The following is a 19,927-nucleotide window of genomic DNA, read 5'->3' as shown; positions in this document are numbered from 1 at the left end:
TTTTACGTAAAAAGTCTATTCGCGATACGGAAATGAAAGAATCCTTGACCTTTCGAAATCTCTCCTTAGAAGATCCTGATTGGAGAAATAAAGTTTAAAAAAGAGATAAAATGATTCCATTCGATATAGGTTTCGTTACTGATAATTATTCTGAACAAATACTTAGAGATCATTCTTTACATTTCCACTGCACGTTTCATCAAACATGCTTATCACATTTGATTCCAATGGCAAGAATGGATTCGTACCTTCATCGAAAGAAACAAAAGTTCGACTCGGTAGGCAGCCATGACAGCGATTTGTTTATTACCGAAGAAAAACTCAAGAACCTTCACCTTATTCTCTTATTTTACAAAAAGAAAAAAGATATCAATGAAGAAAATAGAAACAATAATCAAATTATCGATTTCGATTCAATTTCCTCGCTGGATTGCAATGTGCCTTAAATTCTCGATATTCTCTTCGGTAATAATCGACGCGCGACGTACGAATCACAGTGCCACCCATCGTCACCGATGGGCCACGCCGCGATCACGGCGAAAAGGGTGCGCCATCGAAGCATCGCGTCTTCAGACAATACGGACAGATCAAAACGCACGGGGACCACCCTGACGAACACGGGAGGGACTAGAGGATCTAGTAATAACCGAAGCTGATGTCGTGCAACGGTGGTGCGACGCCCTGTGGCAGAGCATAATCCCTAGCTAATTGATCAAGGATGCCGCCGCTTTGGCTACGAGGTTGTGGCTGGGAACGGTGTTCTTGAACAGGAGCAGGGCCAAACTGGGCTGGTCCCTGATTATACAATTGAGATGGCGGCGCTGGTTCTTCAGGTTGAAGGAGAGTGGTTTGTTTAGTGAGGGGGGATTGAGGAGCAGCAGGCGTGAAAATTGGCGGTTTCGGAAGACTTGGCTGCTGTCTGGGCGCCAGTTGCGGTGAATAGACGGCTTCGGTGTGAGTTTGGGGCTGTTGGTAAGCTGGCTGTCCGTATTGAATCTGTTGAAGGGGTGCAGGGCGAGGTGCTGGCGCAGGCGCGACTGCTCGAAGTGGCGCAGGTCTGGCAGCCGGTTGTTGGTACTCCTCTTGGTAGTTTTGTGCTTGCAGAGCTTCCTTGCTGGTAGTGTCGTCAACCAGAGTCGGTGGTGCGACCGTGATACCCTCGCCAGCGGGTTGGAAACCGTATTGATTCGCTCCATATTCGACTACACGTACTTTGCCGGTGTCATCGACGAATCCGTATTTACCCTTCACTTCTCCGGTTGGTAGTTTCGTCTCGATCTTAAAAGACCCATCCGCGCCTTCGAACCCGTACGTATACGAGCCGTCCTCGTTGTGCCTGTTGATCTGCTTCAGGATGGCCACCGGGGTTGGTTTCGGGGTTGTGGGGCCAGCCGATTGCCGATTTGGCGCCGAATTAGCGGCATAACTTCGGGGAGTCGGATGAGTCGGTCTTGGAGACTCGTATGCTGAGTATTCGTCTACGTAGTTGGCATCTGGTTGCTGGTATTGCTGAGCCGATACTACTAGTATGGCAGCTACCAGTAATAGTACCTGGAAGAAGTAAAAAGCTGTGTTTGATCGAAAGTAGTGCGAAGATGTAATTGATTGTAGAATGCTACGTTACGATATAATTCATTTTTATTCGATTATTTAATATTTCGTGGTTTTATGACAGAATACATGCGAAAGATATACACAGTGTTAGTAAATTATTGGCGTCGTCGTTCTTAATCGTGCCTTTCCAATCGATCACTCGTATCTCGTAAGTAGATCATAAAGATCATTACTGCAATTATCGAAACATCTACTACTTCCGCTATTACTTTCCGTCCTAGAATATGGTTATATTTCGCAGAAAAATGTTGTTACACAAGTATTGTAAATTGCTCCATAACACAATCGCTTTTCGTTTCAACGAATCAGTCTAACCAGCACGATATTCGATCGATAACTATGGTCTATTAAAAAAGATTCTGTAATAGAAATATTTTCCAATCTTTTTTGCTTGCAATTCGTGTTTCGCATAATTTATGATTGCATAGTCGAGACGTGTCTAGCGAGCAACGCCGATACCACCGTAAACTTAATCTTCATGCGGTCAGTATCCTGGAAAGTATTACAGAGCTGTTAATCTGAGACTTCATAAACCGTAATTGTTCGCAGAAAGGTCTAAACGCAGTGATGCATGACCCTCCGGGTTACCAGAACCTTAACCGCCAGACGTGACTTTATTACACCACCATCGAGTAGATAACCGCATTCGAAGGATACCGGATTCTTGACGTCGACTCGTTATACACGGTAAAAGTCTTGATCGCCGTTGTATCGGCGGAAGACGAGCGCGACAAGCAATAAATGCGAGTGTTTTGCCTGTATTTATTCCTCCCCGTGGAGATGTACACGATTGGTAAATCGATCATCGTAAATTACACGCCATTCGCCGAGTTTTACCGCTTCCATCTGCGTAACGCACTTCCTGCAGTTCTGCCCGAATGGTCACGAACGAGAAACGCTTACTATCGTCACGCATACTGTTCGTATTTCTGTTCGGCGTAGCTCATTATATAATGTCTTTCTTCGAGCGAGTAGGCGACAAAAAAATATCGATACCGCCCGCGTACGCTCTCATAATTTTTCGAGTAGCGCGGAAAACGCTCGAAAGGTACTTCCGAATTATAATGTAGTAACGCGGTTGTACGTCGTTGGTGACTATTAGTTGCGTAATGGTAATTGTAACGGGTACGCGATATTTTTATGAGCGAATAACGATCTCCGTCGAATCACGCGAATTACGACCATGAGGCGACCAGATTTCTCCCGTGTTCGGAACGTCGATCACACATAAAGGTCTGGATCGAGTGATTGCTCGGAATTAACATTTATCTTTCGCTCGCCTTACGAAACCGCCGAGCAACGTGTCTGGTCTATAAGCTATCCCCTACATCTATCAAACTCTTGCCAGACGTCGCCGAATTATTCTGTCTGCTTTAACGAGTCAAGGTTTTACGAGATCCAGCCGCGGTGCACTAGTAATGCACAAATCACAAGCACAGTTCCGTCACGATGAAAAACGATCACATCACACGCGAGATTGAAATTTTTGCAGATGATAAAGCGACGAACGATAGTCACGATGATGCCGATGATTTACAATGACCGGTAGAGAGCACGCGATTTAGAAGAAACTTTGTCAAAATCTTGGCCCTCGAAGGGTTCGTTAACGAGAAACGATGACGATGGTGACGCACTAAATACGTACCGTCGCGACCGTGCGCATTGTGTTCCAGGTGGTTGGTGTGTTAGTGTGTGTGAATGTAAGTAGGCAGCGAGGCTAGAGTACCAGCGGTTGCTCGAACTGAGGCCCTCATATACCTTACTGGGGTCCCCCGTTCCTACCCCCCTCTTGCCCTCTATACTCCTGTTAGCTCTGGGGGACTTTCACTATCTATTCGACTCCTGTATATACGGCCGCCTTGTCTCGTTACAGCACCTTATATCCCCTAAATATTCCCCACCAGACTAGCCCCGGTTCTCGAGAATCTGGAAAATTGATCGCAACGTGGACCGATCAACAACTTTGACGCCACGTATATGTATTTTATATACGGCTAAATAAGGACTGCGTTCCGCTGTCTTTCCATATTTTTCTCCATTTTCTCCATTAATTGAGATTTTTTTATTACTCATTATGAATTATAATGTTTGTCAAGGAAAGCAACAGCATGTAGAGGTTATGGTTTCTGATACTTTTTCGAATTGTTCTTCAGTTTGTTAAAATTGAGTATTTGATCATATACAGGGAGGAGGGAAAGCTTTCTTAACATTGTTCGCTTTATGTACCGAATGTAATATTTTTAAAGATTCTAACTAGTATTGCATAACTATATTATGTAAAATAGTGTTTATTTCATGTACTGTTTTCTTTTACTTGTTACGCTCTTGTGTTCAATATTAATTATAATTCTGTAAAATTAACGCGACTCTTCAAATTTCACTTTTACAAGGATCTATCTGTCCGCAGTTTTCTGCCTACCATAGTAATTAATTGGAGCTTGTAATTATTTGGTGCGTCGGTGTTCATAGATAAGAAGCGGCAAGGACTGTTTAGACGTCGGGTTTTCGAGCGAGAGAATGGATCCAATTTGTCCCAGTGTCCTCTTATATTACCGTTGCAGTAACTCGTATACGGGACACGTTGCCCGGCAGGTTGTTCTGGTTTCTCGTCACTCTTGAAAATCATTCTTAAGTTCTCGATTGGACTACCGATCTAACGTTCAACAATTTTTATTGTCTGTCTCGAACCTTTCACTGTATGCCTGATTCCTGCACGATCGGTCACCGTATGTGTCTTATTACGGCTGGTATCGGTATATCTACTTCGAATTTAGTGTCTCAAACGCTCAAGGTGTTTATCGATGGTTTGTCGATGGATGGTTTGAATTAAGTTCACAATTCTACGAGAATGGAATTTTAGGAATCTGCGTATTGCGTCGCGATATAGTCACGAAATTCGGGAACTTTTTATTTTAATGGAAGTTGATATAAGAACGTAGAATGTTTGCTTGATTCTGTAAGTTTTCTATTGTATTAGTACGATATATATTTTATATTTAATACGCATAGAAACTTGTATTATATAATCATTTGTAGCCTTCTATTAAATATTTATCACTTAAATATTATATTTTGAAGTTGAGCAGAGGTTTTTTACTTATGAGCACTTCACATTCAACGATATTTTTGCTTTAGATTAATAAATGGTTAATATTAATAAATATTTTAATACAGTATTTATAATGCAATTTTTTTAAATTCTAGTGAACCAACTTTCTACAATTTATTATGTGTCGCTATTCACGCATGAATATATGTATTAGTTTGCGACATATTTTACGGATATCCGGTATGAATATCTTATAATGCGATTGCAGTTTCAAAGTTTGCAATCCTTCTTCCGATATGATATTAATAATAACACAAAAGTAATATTCGACACACGAAGTTGTTCAGCTGCGGGTTTCTAAGGTGAAATTATTATGTAAAAGTGGCGATGTAGATATCGAGGTCACGCTACAGAAATTATACCTATAGCCACTGAATGAAATAATTTAACGAATGCACTTTTACCATGAATACCGGTACCAAAATTTATTCATGTTTCTATATATTCTGGATTTTTCCGATACTGGGTGAAAAATATTTCACCGCGAGAAATTTGAAATTTTGTCTATGTTGGTTCGTTAACTCTCTGAGTCCTGTAATTCCAGTTACGCATGCACTATGATATTAAAATATGAATTTGTACAAATATCTGGAGCTTACTAATTATTTTATACAATATATTAAAAATTCCGTATTTGATACGGATTTTCCATAAAAAGGAATGCATAGAATGAAATTATAGTTTAACAGCTCTTTATTTAAGAGGTGCCATTCTTTTGTATACAACTTTTTACTTACGGTTTAAGTAAATTTGATATAAAGAATATCTTAAAGTAGATTTAATTATTATTTATTTTTAAATTTCTTATTGATTTATTTGTTCTTTTAATAATATAGTATAGTTGGATATTTTCAGCACAAACTACATAATTTAGAACTGTTTAAGAATGGAATAGAATAGCAGTGGTAAATATATTGTCTCTTACGTATATATACTTGTAATTCACTGAAGACAATAATTATTTATCCTTCAGCTTTCTTTAAGTGAAAAAATTTCAAAGTTCAAATGTCATTCAAGTACTACCGTTAGAAGCAGTGTTGCCTAGTCAGTTGTCGCTTTATAATGACTTACAATTAACCAATGGAAGTCTCTGGAAATTAGAAAATATATTTAAACATCGCGATTGTTAAATTAAAAGTTTTCATTCATTAACGTAATAACTTGATGTCAATTTGGAAATCTATTATTTGAGGCGTTGAAACGCAAGAGAAGCGTTAAATAATAGAGTTTAAAGCGATAATCGTATGAAAAATTTACACGAAATTCGTAGACTATATAGCGCAATACTTAATTTTTACAATATCCTAAAAATAACAGAATGTTAATCCTTTGATAGTGAATAAAATGAAAAGAAGTTTTAGATACAAAAAGTAGACGTTTCCAATTTTTATACGAAATAGGTATTAACAATTGTGTTACGCAAGATGACATTTAAGATGTGAATTTTATGATAGGTATCTGCTACATTTGATGATTTACTGAATTACATTCAGACTACATTGTTACAGAGTTAAAATAAAATCTCACTAAAACATAGCATCTATTCTCGTAATAGTTCATTCTATTTTCTATCTATTGCTTTACCGTTTTAATGGTTCCTCATTTTATGATTACTTTGATTGATGTATTAATTTTATAAATTTTTAACGATTTTCCGTAATTTATATAATCGGTTAAATGATTATGACATCGTTTTGGCTAATAGCGAATAAGAGACTGTGCTTGATCGTGGATCGTAGACTAGTTATACATTTATGGAATGAAATGAGACAGAATCAACTAGCTAGCACGCGTTTAATCCTTAATTATAGTACTGCCTGTAACGATACTTTCGATCTTGTAAGAATAATTACGCCAATGAAGTAACGTTCATATAATCAATTCGATAGCTAAAATCACGTGTCAAAGCGCACGTGTTGCTTCTCCAGTAATAACGATGCGATGGTAAACTTGGTCGAGTAAAGATGTGTAGAACGTGTCTTTAACCTAGTTATCGGCTACTGAGAAATAGAGGATTTTAAGATAAAATAAATAATAATAATCTAATAATACAAAAATTGCCCATGTAAGAGAAAGAAGCATACCTTTTTTTATTATATTGTATCGTACGCGTTTGTTTTCTAAAACTTTACGAATGATACGCAAATTCACTATTATTTCTTATTTACTACGATGTTCATGTTTTATATTTTCATGAATTGATATAAAGAAATGGAACCTAATAATTTACTAAATTATTTCATTACATATAGTTCTCACATTATATTGGTGCAAAAGGATCCTGGTATTTTTGGAATTCCTTGGAGTAAAAATTTTCGCGACATTGATAAGGGAAAGGGAAAAAGAGAGCATCGGTTCTATCGGTTGTCACCTTGAAACTGACCGAACGCAAGGTCAAATCGCGATTCGGCAAGACAAAGCTCGGCTTTTAAAACCGAGCTTGATACTCGTCGTTTTCACTTGACTTTTGCGAAATGCGCAACTGACCGCCTTGGTTTCCGCCGTAAAATTAGCGGTCGATCGGCGTTTTGTAACTTTCTATTGGCACGCTGCTCGTTAGATTTGCGGTTGATCGATATATTTTGTATACCTGACGACTCGCTTCCGTAATTTCTCTCGAACGTATAATTTCCAATAATTAAGTTTCTGGTGTTTAAGCCTCTCGTGAAAATTAATTTGTTTATCGGTGTTGCTAGAAAGTCGTACGAATCCTCGTTGCTAATCTAAAATGTAATGCAGACTATCGTAAGAACTAAAGGCGAGCTATTGTGAATTTTTAAAAGCAAATTCGTTTTACATTAATTGCGTGAGAATAATAACTTTTTTTCTCCATGCATTTGTTATGCATTTAAATATATAGAGGAGGTTGGAGAAATATTTTCTTATATCCGTTGTTTCTGCTTTGGCATATGTGTACTGATTAATTGGATATAGATATATCAGGTTTGTTAGAGCTTAAAAGTGTTTTAATAACACTTTGAGTAATTGAGTACACTAATGTAATTTTAATTTTAAGAACTGAGACTTCCTTAAACAAAAGATGATTCATTGAATGTGCAAGTACTTTTTGGATTCACTGTAAATGGAAAGGATATAATGAATATGTAGACTGTATAATGATAGTTTAATGAGAGTAATCATTTTTATATAATTTCCTTTATATAGCGATTGTCGAATTTCACCTTGTTAATTTCTTCTCGCCAGTTTATGTAACGTTTTAAGTAGGTAATATGTTTTACCTTTTTTTTAATGATGCAATCTCTTTTGCGATAACTGTCATAATTTCGTTTTTTGAATAAGATGTTCAAAGAGTCTCTTTCTTTTATATTTCGTTGCGATGAATAGTTTTATGTTGTGATAAATAGAACATCTTTTCTTCTCGAATATATTGTCCACAATCAACAACAGAGCGAACGTTATAGAAATTAAACGTAGTCACATTCTTAAATTCCTCGCATCATTTCGTACTATCGTCTGAAAATAATTAAGAACTCCCAATTTGGAATAAACGGACAATTTGTATAGATTAACTTTCTTTTATATAAAAGCCATGAATCTTCAATACGTATAAGTACTTACGTAAGCATATATATCTAACCGCTTAATTAATGAATACAAAGCAATAATATAAATCGAAATCATAAAATACCACGTGAATCTCTATAATAAATACTATATCATACCCTATATAAGTTTTACAATATGCTTAACTCGTTTCAAAGTACCAATATGAAATTCATTCGTAGAAAGGCAGCAACATTAAGAATTAGCATGAAACAATTAACTTCAATACAGCAACGTCTATTTTTCTAAATTGCCCCGTAATCGCTATTCTCGAACAATGATCGACCTCAATCACAATTCCCACGTAAATCTCTGAGTAACCCATCCACATCCCTCGTATGAATTATAATAACCCGTAATCGTATTACGTGTTGGTAAGAAAGGCAGAAATGACCCGGTGTGTCTTCTCTTTCCAGGAATAATAAAATTGCGTTTTCAAGGTTCGTCGAAAGATTCCATTCGTTGCAATTTAAAGCTCGACTTCCAGCGGGCGTGCACCTCGCGATTAAGAATCACAATAATTGCCCGCCAACGACCCAGATTACATACTCCTTCGCGCGACTTCATTTTACCGATGACCTGTCTGTATGCCGCGTTCTCAATGCCAACCGGTGAAAGGGAGATTGGCCGGTCAATTTCGTGTGTCCACCGAGGAACAAGCAAGTGCGCTGATTCCTTTCGGCCTCTTTTAACTGGCTGAATTGTGTCAGTTGATCTGTACAATTGGCGCCAGGGCACCACCTTCGCCTTCAGAAAGCTGTTTAACTCATTAGGGATCAAGCTATATTTATCACTGTACGATTTTATATGCATAAGGAATTTTATTAAATTTACTTTATTTGATGGATTTTGTGGGATAGGCGTGATAGTAAGGTATAAGATTATGGAATTTTATAGAAAGGTATGGAAATTTACTAATTTAAATTTACTAATGCAGTTATCTTTACAGTAAAATGTAATTTTGTAGAAAATTGGTAGAAACTATTGTATTTATTAAAGTATTTATTAAGTGTTGAGTATGTATTTCTATACATGTTGAATTTTATATTTTCATAAACGCAACATTAATGGAAAGCATAAATAAAGTATTTTTAGACATAATTTATGTTTCGGTGGAAATACATATTTTATGCATCTTTAGTGCCTGTACGTGTAAAGTTAGTCAATCCATTGTTGCTAAATTTATATTATGAGAAAGCTTATTCAAATAGGTCAGTTATTTCCAAGTTGATATTAAATTTCATGGAGAATGTGTCTTCTTTCAGGAGAAGGTTCTCCATATGATGTAATCATATACGGAGTGATTCATAAAAAATTGTCTGGGGTACAGTTACATACAGGGCAAAAATCGAAATAGAAATCATTATAGAAATATTTTGTATAATAATAATGCAAGGAAAATTATACAAGTACTCATATATTGTTTACATTATAAATAATTATACTTTTATGTACAGTTCTATTTGCAAGATAAATTTTATTCCAAATTATTAAATAGAATTTTTTTCTACTCTAAACTAATAAATAAAACTTTATTTACGTAAATGAAAGGAGACAATTTTTTCAATTCAAAACCATATCAGAGAGAATGTACTGAATTATTTCAGCCTCTTAGCTGCCAGATACGAATGCGATTTAGAGCGGAAACATTGCGGGTGGTGCAGAGGCTTCCGGTAGAATCCAAGAGAAAGACTAAACTGTTTTAATATGCAATATAGAACGATATGACTTGTTGGAAGGTATGCAAGGTCAGTCCAAATTGCAAACTCCTGCCTTTCACGTGTCACTCTTTTCGAAGCTACCCTATGAGATTAAATTAAATGGATGGATCTTTTATGGTACTTGACAATTTCCATAGGTAATTGAGCGTACGAAGATGTAGAAGTCAATTACTAGATTACATTGGGATTATTCATTCAGGAACTCACATTATCGGATATTTTAGTGTTAATGATAACGGACGTTGTATTATACATCATTCATGTGAATAATTCGATCACTATCGTGTGTTACCAATTTATATTTTTGTAATTAAATATTCATCACGTTTTGGTAATGATAATACAATGATTCAAGATTATCGTAATTTGTATTGGAGTTTGTAAAGAGATAGTCAAGTTTGCGATATAAGATATCTTAAAGTATTTTAACATAATTAACTTTAATTGGAAAATTCCAAAGCGAATTTATTTTTAGTTTATTTCGTCTCATTGATAATAATTCATGTTAATAAAATAATAAAAACAGTATAAGATTTAATGTATCCTTTGTATTTGTTTTATTGTTCATGATAAAGAACTTCTGAGTATTGTTGAACTAAAGTCTATTGAAAGAAGAATACTAAGAAAAAGAAATAATTACCCATTAATTCTAGCACTAATTATTTGTTTTGCAACATGGCGTGCTGGATATTTGTTACATTGAAGCACGAGATTTTTTATTCTATAAAATCTGAAATATTTATTATGTTAATATAAACTCTGGCGCCTCCTCGTATGTATCTCCTCGATAATGTTTTGTGTTATTGTTACATACATGTATTCAAAGAATTTTCATTGCTTTCATAATTTGCAGGTGTTCTACTCTTCTACACCTTAGTTTAATGATAAAAAGAATTACAGCACGCAATGGCATTATACTTTTTAATTGAGCCATATAAAATCAAATTGGCACGCACAGAAATCAGATCAAAGTTGTTTAACATTTCAAAGGAGTATTGCAACAATTTTTTTATCGAGTTTCGATTGATCTTGTTTTCACCAGCATTCTTTTCAGCAGACAGCCTTCTGTAATTGACCATACTCCACTTTCTATTTCTATGTAACAATCCGAAACGTTATTACATCCACTACGTGTTACTAACAATGTGGTCACGTTCTATCAAAACTGAAGTTATTATTACGAAGACACGATTAAATGGTGTTACATGCGAGATTGAGAAATTCTTTTCTGGCTCGAGCTATATTTTTTGTATGTAATTAATAACAGGAATTATAAGCAGAATTAAGACAATATCTAATTATCAATTTATTCTTTTTGTTCAAAGTAGATATTCAGTAAGTCTGTCGTGAAATCTAAGCATTGCTGGAGGAATTAAAAAGTTGAAGATATATTAAATATTTTTCTGTGATGGATTTAAAAAATCTAATGCCACTATTATTAGTCCATTAACTTAATCTTACTCCATCTTGCGATTTAACACTAATTGATCATATTTTATTGTAACAAGTATCTATCACTTCTAATATTTTTTGATCTTTTTATTGTAATTTTGACTAGTTTGTCAATCATCTCTGTTATACCATCGATAATACGCAGCTCCTTTTATCGTCTCCAAACTTTGTTTGAAAGCATAATTTTTTGCCCTAACCAAATTATCCGCAGTTAAAGGCTCCCATATATGTTGCATTAGTAAGTAACAAGTAAGTAAATGGAGTAAGTATTGGTTTGGCTTTTATCTCGTGACCTTTAAAGTTTGTTGAGTATATTTTATCGTTCATACTCCTTTCCTATAGTTCTAGATTCTATCAATCGAAAATCTTAATCGAACCAGACAGAATTTACACAACATATCCCTAAAGAGAGTAGCAATGGATTGCTATAATCGTGACTATGAACTAATATTCCAAGGATTTCGAAGACTTTGCACTCTTATGAAACATGGCAATAGCAAAACTATTCTCACGTGAATCCACGTACGAACCGAATAGATTATTTCTCCGACATGAGAAACGTCCATGAACGCATTGTCCTATCTTTACGGCCAAACAATTGCTTCTCGTTATTTATGGAAGGCCAGAGTGTATAAATTCTTAATCACGCGAATAATCCGATAGCGTTCCTTTTATGACAATGCGTGTGGTACACTTGTTTCCATTTTTCAGTCTCTCACGTCCCGTGTTTCACGGACATCTTGATGCACCATAGCTGTGTGAAAATATCCACGTAATTAAATGGTAAGAACAGAGTACACGTGCGAAAATTTGATGCGTATCGATAAGTTGAATGAGGAAAATTACTCGTCGATGTTTCCATTTATCGAATCGATCGACTACTGTATAATTGAAGACTATCAGCAAGGAAATGATATTTCTTTTTCCTGAGAACTGTTAATTGGAATAACTGTTTATAGAAAGCTATTAATTACACTAATCAAAGCGTTTTAATCAACGGAAGTATCGATGAGTACGTTTTTATTCATATTTCATAATATTATTCTCTGATTTGATAAGTTTCAGTATAGTTTCGATACATAGTGCTAACATATGTTATATAATAAATGTTAGAGACATCTCAATTGGTAGTCGTATTTTATTAGTTTCGGTTTGATATTTTATTCAAGAGAAATTTTATGTTAGCGTATAAGATTGAAGTAAAATTTTATCGTTATAATACGACACTATTGTAAAGATAAATTTTAATTATCTTAGTAATTCAAATGTTACAGAGTTTTCACATAAACGTAAAGCTTAATATAATAATTCATCAAAGGAATAATTTATGAAAGAAGTTTAAATAACAACAAACATAAATCTAGTTATAAATAAAGATCCTTAATAAAATTCCAGAGGAAATATTCCGAGTATAATTGATCGATCTTCCGTAAATCACGTCGAACGAAACTCTTTTAGTTCGATAATAATAATCACACATCGATAATAGAAAGACGAAAATTGTGCATGTGCGTGACGCGAGTAAAGGAAAGCGAGTTTTAACGATATCTGGCTCGGCAAACTGTGGCACCACGCCTTGCATCAGAATGCCTTGAGAGTGAACGCGGAATCGTAAAGCTGCGTACGAGCATATCGATGAAACACGCACTGTCGTGCAGGAAATAAGTTTGCCTTGCCGCCCGTGCTGCCTTTATCTTTCGTCGAATACCCGCCAATCTTTTGTTCCTTTTGTATTTTCCCTTCCTACCTTTTTATTCTTATTTCTTTTTTGTTAACTACACCTATGTCGCGCTTGATAGAGTGACCGATATTTATTTATAGATACTGAGATTGCGTTGAAGTAGTTTAGCAGAAAGAATGTCTCTTTTTCGTCGCAGGAGTTCCTATCGGCTTATTACGTAAGATATATCTTGTTAGAATAGTAGAAAAGAAAGAAAGTGTAAGAGAGATAGAGCTAGTTTAATATTAGAAAATTATGGTGATAGTATTAAATGTTACATGTGTCTGATCCGCGGAAAGGAGAGAGTCGTCTTTTATATACATTAGTGATTTATTACATTTATTGTATTTTTGTACTTAAAATTTAGTGTATAATTCATTGAAATTCAGTTGATAGTATTAAAAGCTGAACGTCTTTGATTTAGAAAACAGAGCGAGTGAGTGCTCTTCTATGTATCTTGGTTATTTACTACATTTATCATAAATGTTTTTCATCTGAAAAAAGAGATCGTTTTATTTTGTATTGAAACTACTATATATCTACCGAAGCGAGTTCGATGTAAACACAAAATTGTTTATCTTATTCGATGTTATTCAGAAGAGATGCACTTCACGTCCTGAATACCTACATATATTTTAAAATACCGTTTTCATTAAAATTCCACTATGTATTTATGGAATATTATATGCATGTGGAGAAATATAGTTTATTTACAAATACTGTATTACCTGTTTCCATGAACATGTTTCTACACGTACATTTACACTGTAATGATTGTAAAAAATGCTTATTATGCCCTATAAATATGTCATACTAAAACACTTTTGAAATATTTAGAATGAAAGTACAGTAAGAAATAAGAATGGCATGAGCCAGTATATTAAAGAATTGAATTAAAGACAATTTACATGAACTTGAAATTACATATATAAACAAAGGAACGAACGAATCCGAACCTTCAACAAGACCACAAACCATATGAAGACATAACCAAATCCAAATACAATTCTCCATTAGATAACAGGATAAACCAGACAGTTTGGTAAGAATCCGCGATAACGCAACCAATTAAAGAAACTGTTACACGAAACAGGATTAACTCGCTTTCCATTTCACCTTGCGTAACGTACCCGACACTGCCCAAAAGAAAGGAGTTCAATTTTAAACGAAAGCAATGTCTCGCGAGCCGACATCGTGCTCGTATATCGAGTATAGATAGTTAAATAATCTCACGGATATCTGAACTAATCTAAACAACAATGTCTAACAGAGATGTTCGATACAGGAGACGAAACCGATGATATTTAACGTGCAAACTGCATTACATAAAAATCAGTCACAGTGGGTGGGTATTGAAATTCGAAATAAAGAATAGAAGGTCGAAATCGTTTGCATACAGCCTCTTTCACAAATGTTCATTTCTAGCAGAATATATTTTACCAGAGAATGGCAGATTTTATAATTTAAAATCTATGTTATATATACATATACAGCAATATATATTGCTACAATTTTCGTTTAATTAATCGTTGCTTGATAATTGAAATTAATTTCCACGTTTCGTACGAAAGCAGCGGATGTCCTAAGACTTTTGAACGCGAATGTAAGTTCGATAAAGGGCATCAGGATACGCTTCCACGGGAACGATCGCGAAGTAGATCGGCTAGATCGAGAGAAGCCCGAAGCGAGGGCACGTATATTGTGAAAGGTGGGCATGGGCGGTGGTCCGTGGCAGTCTCCACGTATCAGGTATGCGTAACATGCAACTCCATGCGGGACACTTCGAGATCGGGAATAAATGGTTGCACCGGGATGCCGGTTGAATGGTTCCTGTTATACCCACACGCTCGAGTCGCTAGTAATTTCCATTGTCGAGCTTTAACGCCAATCCTCTTCTTAGGATCTCATTTCCTACGCGAAACAAAGAGAATCGACGTGTGAGAGTTCGAAGGTTGATTCGAGTTACCACGCTCTATAGACTGTTACCAGCGTTATAGACACTCCCGTCCATAAATCATTTGACACTTGCCCACTTTGGGCAGAATAATTGTTAGAATGTACAATAGCTTTGACATTATGTTATTTTTAATATTTGAGGAAAATGTCAAATTTAACTCATTCGTTTATTTCATTATTCGTTTCGATTAACACCTGTACATATATTTGAATGATAATGTGACTAATAAGATTATTAACTTATTAATTAGTTAACTATAGATAAGTATGGCTGAGAAGCAATTAGAATTACTCGCATGTTTCATTTCAGTACACGTTAATTACATTAATTACGGAGATGATGGTTTTATTTGTGTGACTGATAGTTCACGCATAAAGATTGATCTTTCCCATATGTCCGAGTATCTTCTATATATCATGCTTTCAAGTAAACGTCAGAAGAACAAGTTTCCGCACTCATTACTTATTGCTATTTTATCATTTCAATTAATCGTCGTTAACTTTTATGACGGTTGAGTGCGGAACATATAGCTTAAAAGAGAAACTATAAATCTGTTCGTCCTTCCAAAATTGTTGAATATGTAGCGATATCAACATAATTATCGCTTATAAATACAATATATAGTCCTATTATTCGATCATTTTCAAATTAGAGAAGAATGTCAGTGATTATCATAAATTTCAAAATCAAAGTAAAATACTAAAACTTCAAAAATTGGAAAAAGATATTAAAGCAAGATATTAAAAGTTACAATAAATTTTCAAATTAAGAGATGCTACCAAAAACAACGATAAATTTCGAAAATAAATTAGGATTGCACAGCATTAAAAATTAAGGGCCAATAAAATATCAAGAAATATTATAAAATCTCTCGAATAATTCTCCCATTTAATACTTTTCGTATTAAAAAACAGAAAATAACTGATTGAGCACAAACTTCGTTATAAAAGTTATTTGGCTTGTCCCAGTCAGACGAGAATGAGAGTTAACATCAGTTTCCTCGTTTTAAATATATGTATGCGCATATCTCGTCAAAGTGGGAAGAAAGCGGTGAAACAGAAAAGTTGCTTTCACATGCAGTTAAGAAACATTAACAAAATGCGTACCATCGTACGACGAACTTTTCTCGGTCTGAAAAGATATCGACTTTTGCCATATGTACCGGACGTTTTTTGAGAAAGTAATTGGCGCATCACGAGTAAACGTTAGAACGCGTACGGATTCAGATGTCGAGGAGAAACTTGGAAGGCATTCGACGAGCGCGGAACAAAGTGGAAGGAAAAGAAAGTTAGACAGCCTCGAATTTCATATTCGAACGGTGCTCTTTACAATTTCATAACTCTCTCATAACGACCGCAGCCAGCGATTATAGATCAACGTCGATTATGTAGAAGAGCGTTGCGACAACCACGAAGCGGTAAAGCTCGCGACATGAAGCGGTAGTAAACGATCGCTGACCATCGTCAACGACGAGCCCCACTTCCGAAGGCGGTGAAACTGTGCGCCTATGGCGATCCAACCGATTTCTGCGAGGAAAACGATCGAAAATTATCTCGTAACTGTTGTATCTGCCGGAAGGGTTGCAATGATTTTGACGTTGAATAACGCAGTCGAATACAGAAAACATCGTGCTTGAAGTCTTGAAATACAATAGAATTCCATATACCTAAATTTGTCGAGGGGCAAAAAGTTTATATAATTGAAGTTCGTATAATAGAATCTCACCAATTTTTCTCACTGCCTTTCATTTTTCGTTTACACAATAAGAACTCACGTTTTGAAATGAACTCAACCAGCAAAGGTTCAGTTGATCGGGCATTAACTAATATTTCGTTTCGACAGAGTTCAGAAAAGTTCAATAGAGTACAAGATGTATATGACATTTATACAAGTGGAACAACCATGAAAAATATATCAGCAACGTGTTTGACATAGGTTTAAAAGGCCGAATATTATCTCTATACAATATGATGTTTAACATTCCAATGTTGTTCCAATCGTCCTAGTATTGGATACTTTGTATTAGAATAGACAACTATAGAGTATCTTTCACATTGGATTGAGATGTTTTATACCATCGTGAGTTCGGATTTTTATATTTTCACATCATACCGATTTTCTTTAGAATTCTTATAATTTTCTTTGTACGTCGAAATTGCATCTCACGACAGTCAGTTCGAACGCCTTCGAACAACAGTACGTCGCGAGTGGTTGTCCTCCTTGATTTTTAAACAGCAGGAGGAAATAAAAATTCGCTGGAGAACGTAGCAGGAGAGGCTCACCTACAGGTGCTCCGGATAATTACACGATGTGTCCGATGCTCGAGAAGCGTGGATGAAATTCCTGGGCGTGGCGACAACCTTCCTTGGCACAAAACACTTCCTTGGTATGTGCATCGGCACAGCTATCTGTTTGCTGCATGAAACTAAAGTACTAAAGTACAAGAACGCAAGGTCGGTCGTTTTGGAAATACGGCTGCTAATACCAAAATATGTTCAGTTTTCGTTACTCGAGACGCAATAACGAAAGGTATCAAATTATGGAAAGCTTCCTTTATTTAATTGGAAAGTTTTGGTGTTTCTCATAATATTTTGGAAGAAATTAAGTAAGTAATTATTATAAGCACCTATTTCAAAAAGAGAAATGTTCTTTGTTGAGAAAAATTCCATTGCAATTTGATTTATGAATTATTTGTAAAGAGCATTCATATATTTTTCATTTTCTTTTTACCAATTGCAACCGCAAAAATAATGACAATATAGGTACATATAAATGAAAAAAGGACAAATAGTAATTTAATAAAAAAAACTTAATGCTGTTAATAAATAATATCAAAAGTAAGAGATAACAGACAACAAATTGTATTACCCTTTTATTCCCATATGACATAATATAAATTTCATAGAAATAAAATAAAAATGAACTATGTGATTATCGATTCTCGTTAATAAAACGCATGGGGGTTATAGAATATTATCTTATATATTTTACATACAGAGCTGCTTTAGATTTATTGCCACATGCAAACCTATAAACTGCCTGCATATCAACATTTCTCATTAAAGCTCTTATCAAAACGCACAACAATTTTGCAAAAGTTCTTTATTACACAATACATTAAGTTATCATAAAACTATGAATGAAATTGATACACGAAATAATATTAGTATCCCTAACATACAAATACATGCACCTTCTTCCATCAATTTATAAACAACTATTCAAAACGTTTCGAAATTCCTAACTACTATAAACGTCCAACGTCTACTCTATTATTATTACATTATCTGTGCTGCATTCTGTATGTCTACCGATTTCTGTATACACATTCGAGGACGATTAATTGGTCAATACAATGCATTTACGACTACCATGAATTCTATAGAAAAGATAACCAGTCGGGTAAAATGCAAATGTGTCGTCGTCGATTGTTCACCACAGAGAAATCTCGCGGGCATAATCGCGACACACGAAGGTGGATCGCCGCCTACGTTGGACGTTGAACGAGTCGTTTGCTTGCATCGTTCGATCGATAGCATCGGAAGGCCACACGTAGTTATGCCAACCTCGCGAATTTTTTACCAACGTGTCAAGTTCAGCCATGGTTGCATTCGTAATTCCACGCGACAGGATGATTAACATTGACGGGAATTATGATCAGGATTCCATTTCGCATAACTCACGAATTGTTCATCCCATTCGAAGGTGGGGCGGAAGAACGAGGCTTGTTCCTCGACATTCCGTTCTTTCTCGATTTTTCTCTCGGAATATTGCGTATCTTTTAATCCTCCAATTCCCATAAGCATCTACTAGGATACATTTTTTTATTTATGATATTCACGATATAAACAAATTGATATTTTAAAGACCCTAGTGCATTTTAGTATCGTATATAGTTATAATATAATATCTATTTCAATAATTTTATGATTAAATATACTATTAATAAGATACTATTAATATTATGACATAACAATTAAGAAATCGATAAGTATGGATTTATAGATCTTCGTGTGTCGCTCGTACGATAAATGGAGGAAGTGGGAAGTCACAGTGGTCAGCTTAGTAAATGAAAAATTAGAAATTGAACTAAAAAATGAAACGATATCCTTAAGCGTTATGTGAACAACTTTCATACCGATGAAATTAACAAAATTTCCAACATTTTATCATAATCTTGTACTATAATCTGTGCTATGAGAGTTAGACGATTAAATTGTAGATGCAGATACGTCCGTACACAAATCAAGATTTCTTTCCTATTGTCAAATGATATACGCGAAGTGGACAATATAATCGTGAAACATGATGCCTTGAGCGTTTAGGTGATACAGAAAAACGGCTAAATAACAAGAAATGTAAATAACTGACAATGAGTCATAGAAGTAAGAACGAAGAGGTAGACAGAACAAGTAAAAAGAACTGGTAGGAGAAGAGGTAGAAAGGCGAGGAAGAGGTAGAATTTTACAAAGGAACTACTTTCAGAGTCTAAATGGACATGTTGGAGTATTACCAAGTGTTTGGAAGATAAGTAAGAGTGAGAATCGTGTAGAATATTAAGTAGCAGAGTGTCTTCCTGAACATACTATCCTGTGTTCTGTAGATTGTTATCTTGAATATTGATGCGTTCGATGCCATATTAAGATATGGGTGATCTATAGCAGCTCTACAAATTATTATCGATACGAAAGCTCAGTTGATTTATATCAACATTCTGCAGAAAAGATTTCTAGGAAATTTTCGAAAGATAAAACGTAGATGTAGAAGAATATCGAAATGTTCTATGAGAC

The 19,927-nt window shown here is 35.2% G+C and overlaps 1 protein-coding gene across 1 annotated transcript; it reads right to left on the bottom strand.

Annotated features, from left to right (window-relative positions):
• Positions 1 to 3,393, bottom strand: LOC117204099 (DNA translocase FtsK). The gene is made up of 2 exons (XM_033441143.1): positions 3,260 to 3,393; positions 1 to 1,551 (listed from the first exon to the last, which is right to left on the bottom strand). The coding sequence occupies exons 1-2, from the start codon at positions 3,275 to 3,277 to the stop codon at positions 637 to 639; spliced, it is 933 nt and encodes a 310-aa protein (XP_033297034.1). The 5' UTR covers positions 3,278 to 3,393; the 3' UTR covers positions 1 to 636.
• Between the last annotated feature and the right edge of the window lie 16,534 nt (positions 3,394 to 19,927).

Source organism: Bombus bifarius, unplaced genomic scaffold (assembly GCF_011952205.1).
Source record: "Bombus bifarius isolate JDL3187 unplaced genomic scaffold, Bbif_JDL3187 scf7180000007977, whole genome shotgun sequence".
Classification (NCBI taxonomy): domain Eukaryota; kingdom Metazoa; phylum Arthropoda; class Insecta; order Hymenoptera; family Apidae; genus Bombus; species Bombus bifarius.
Note: the sequence above shows the minus strand (reverse complement) of the source record. Positions and strands in the feature narration are given on the sequence as shown.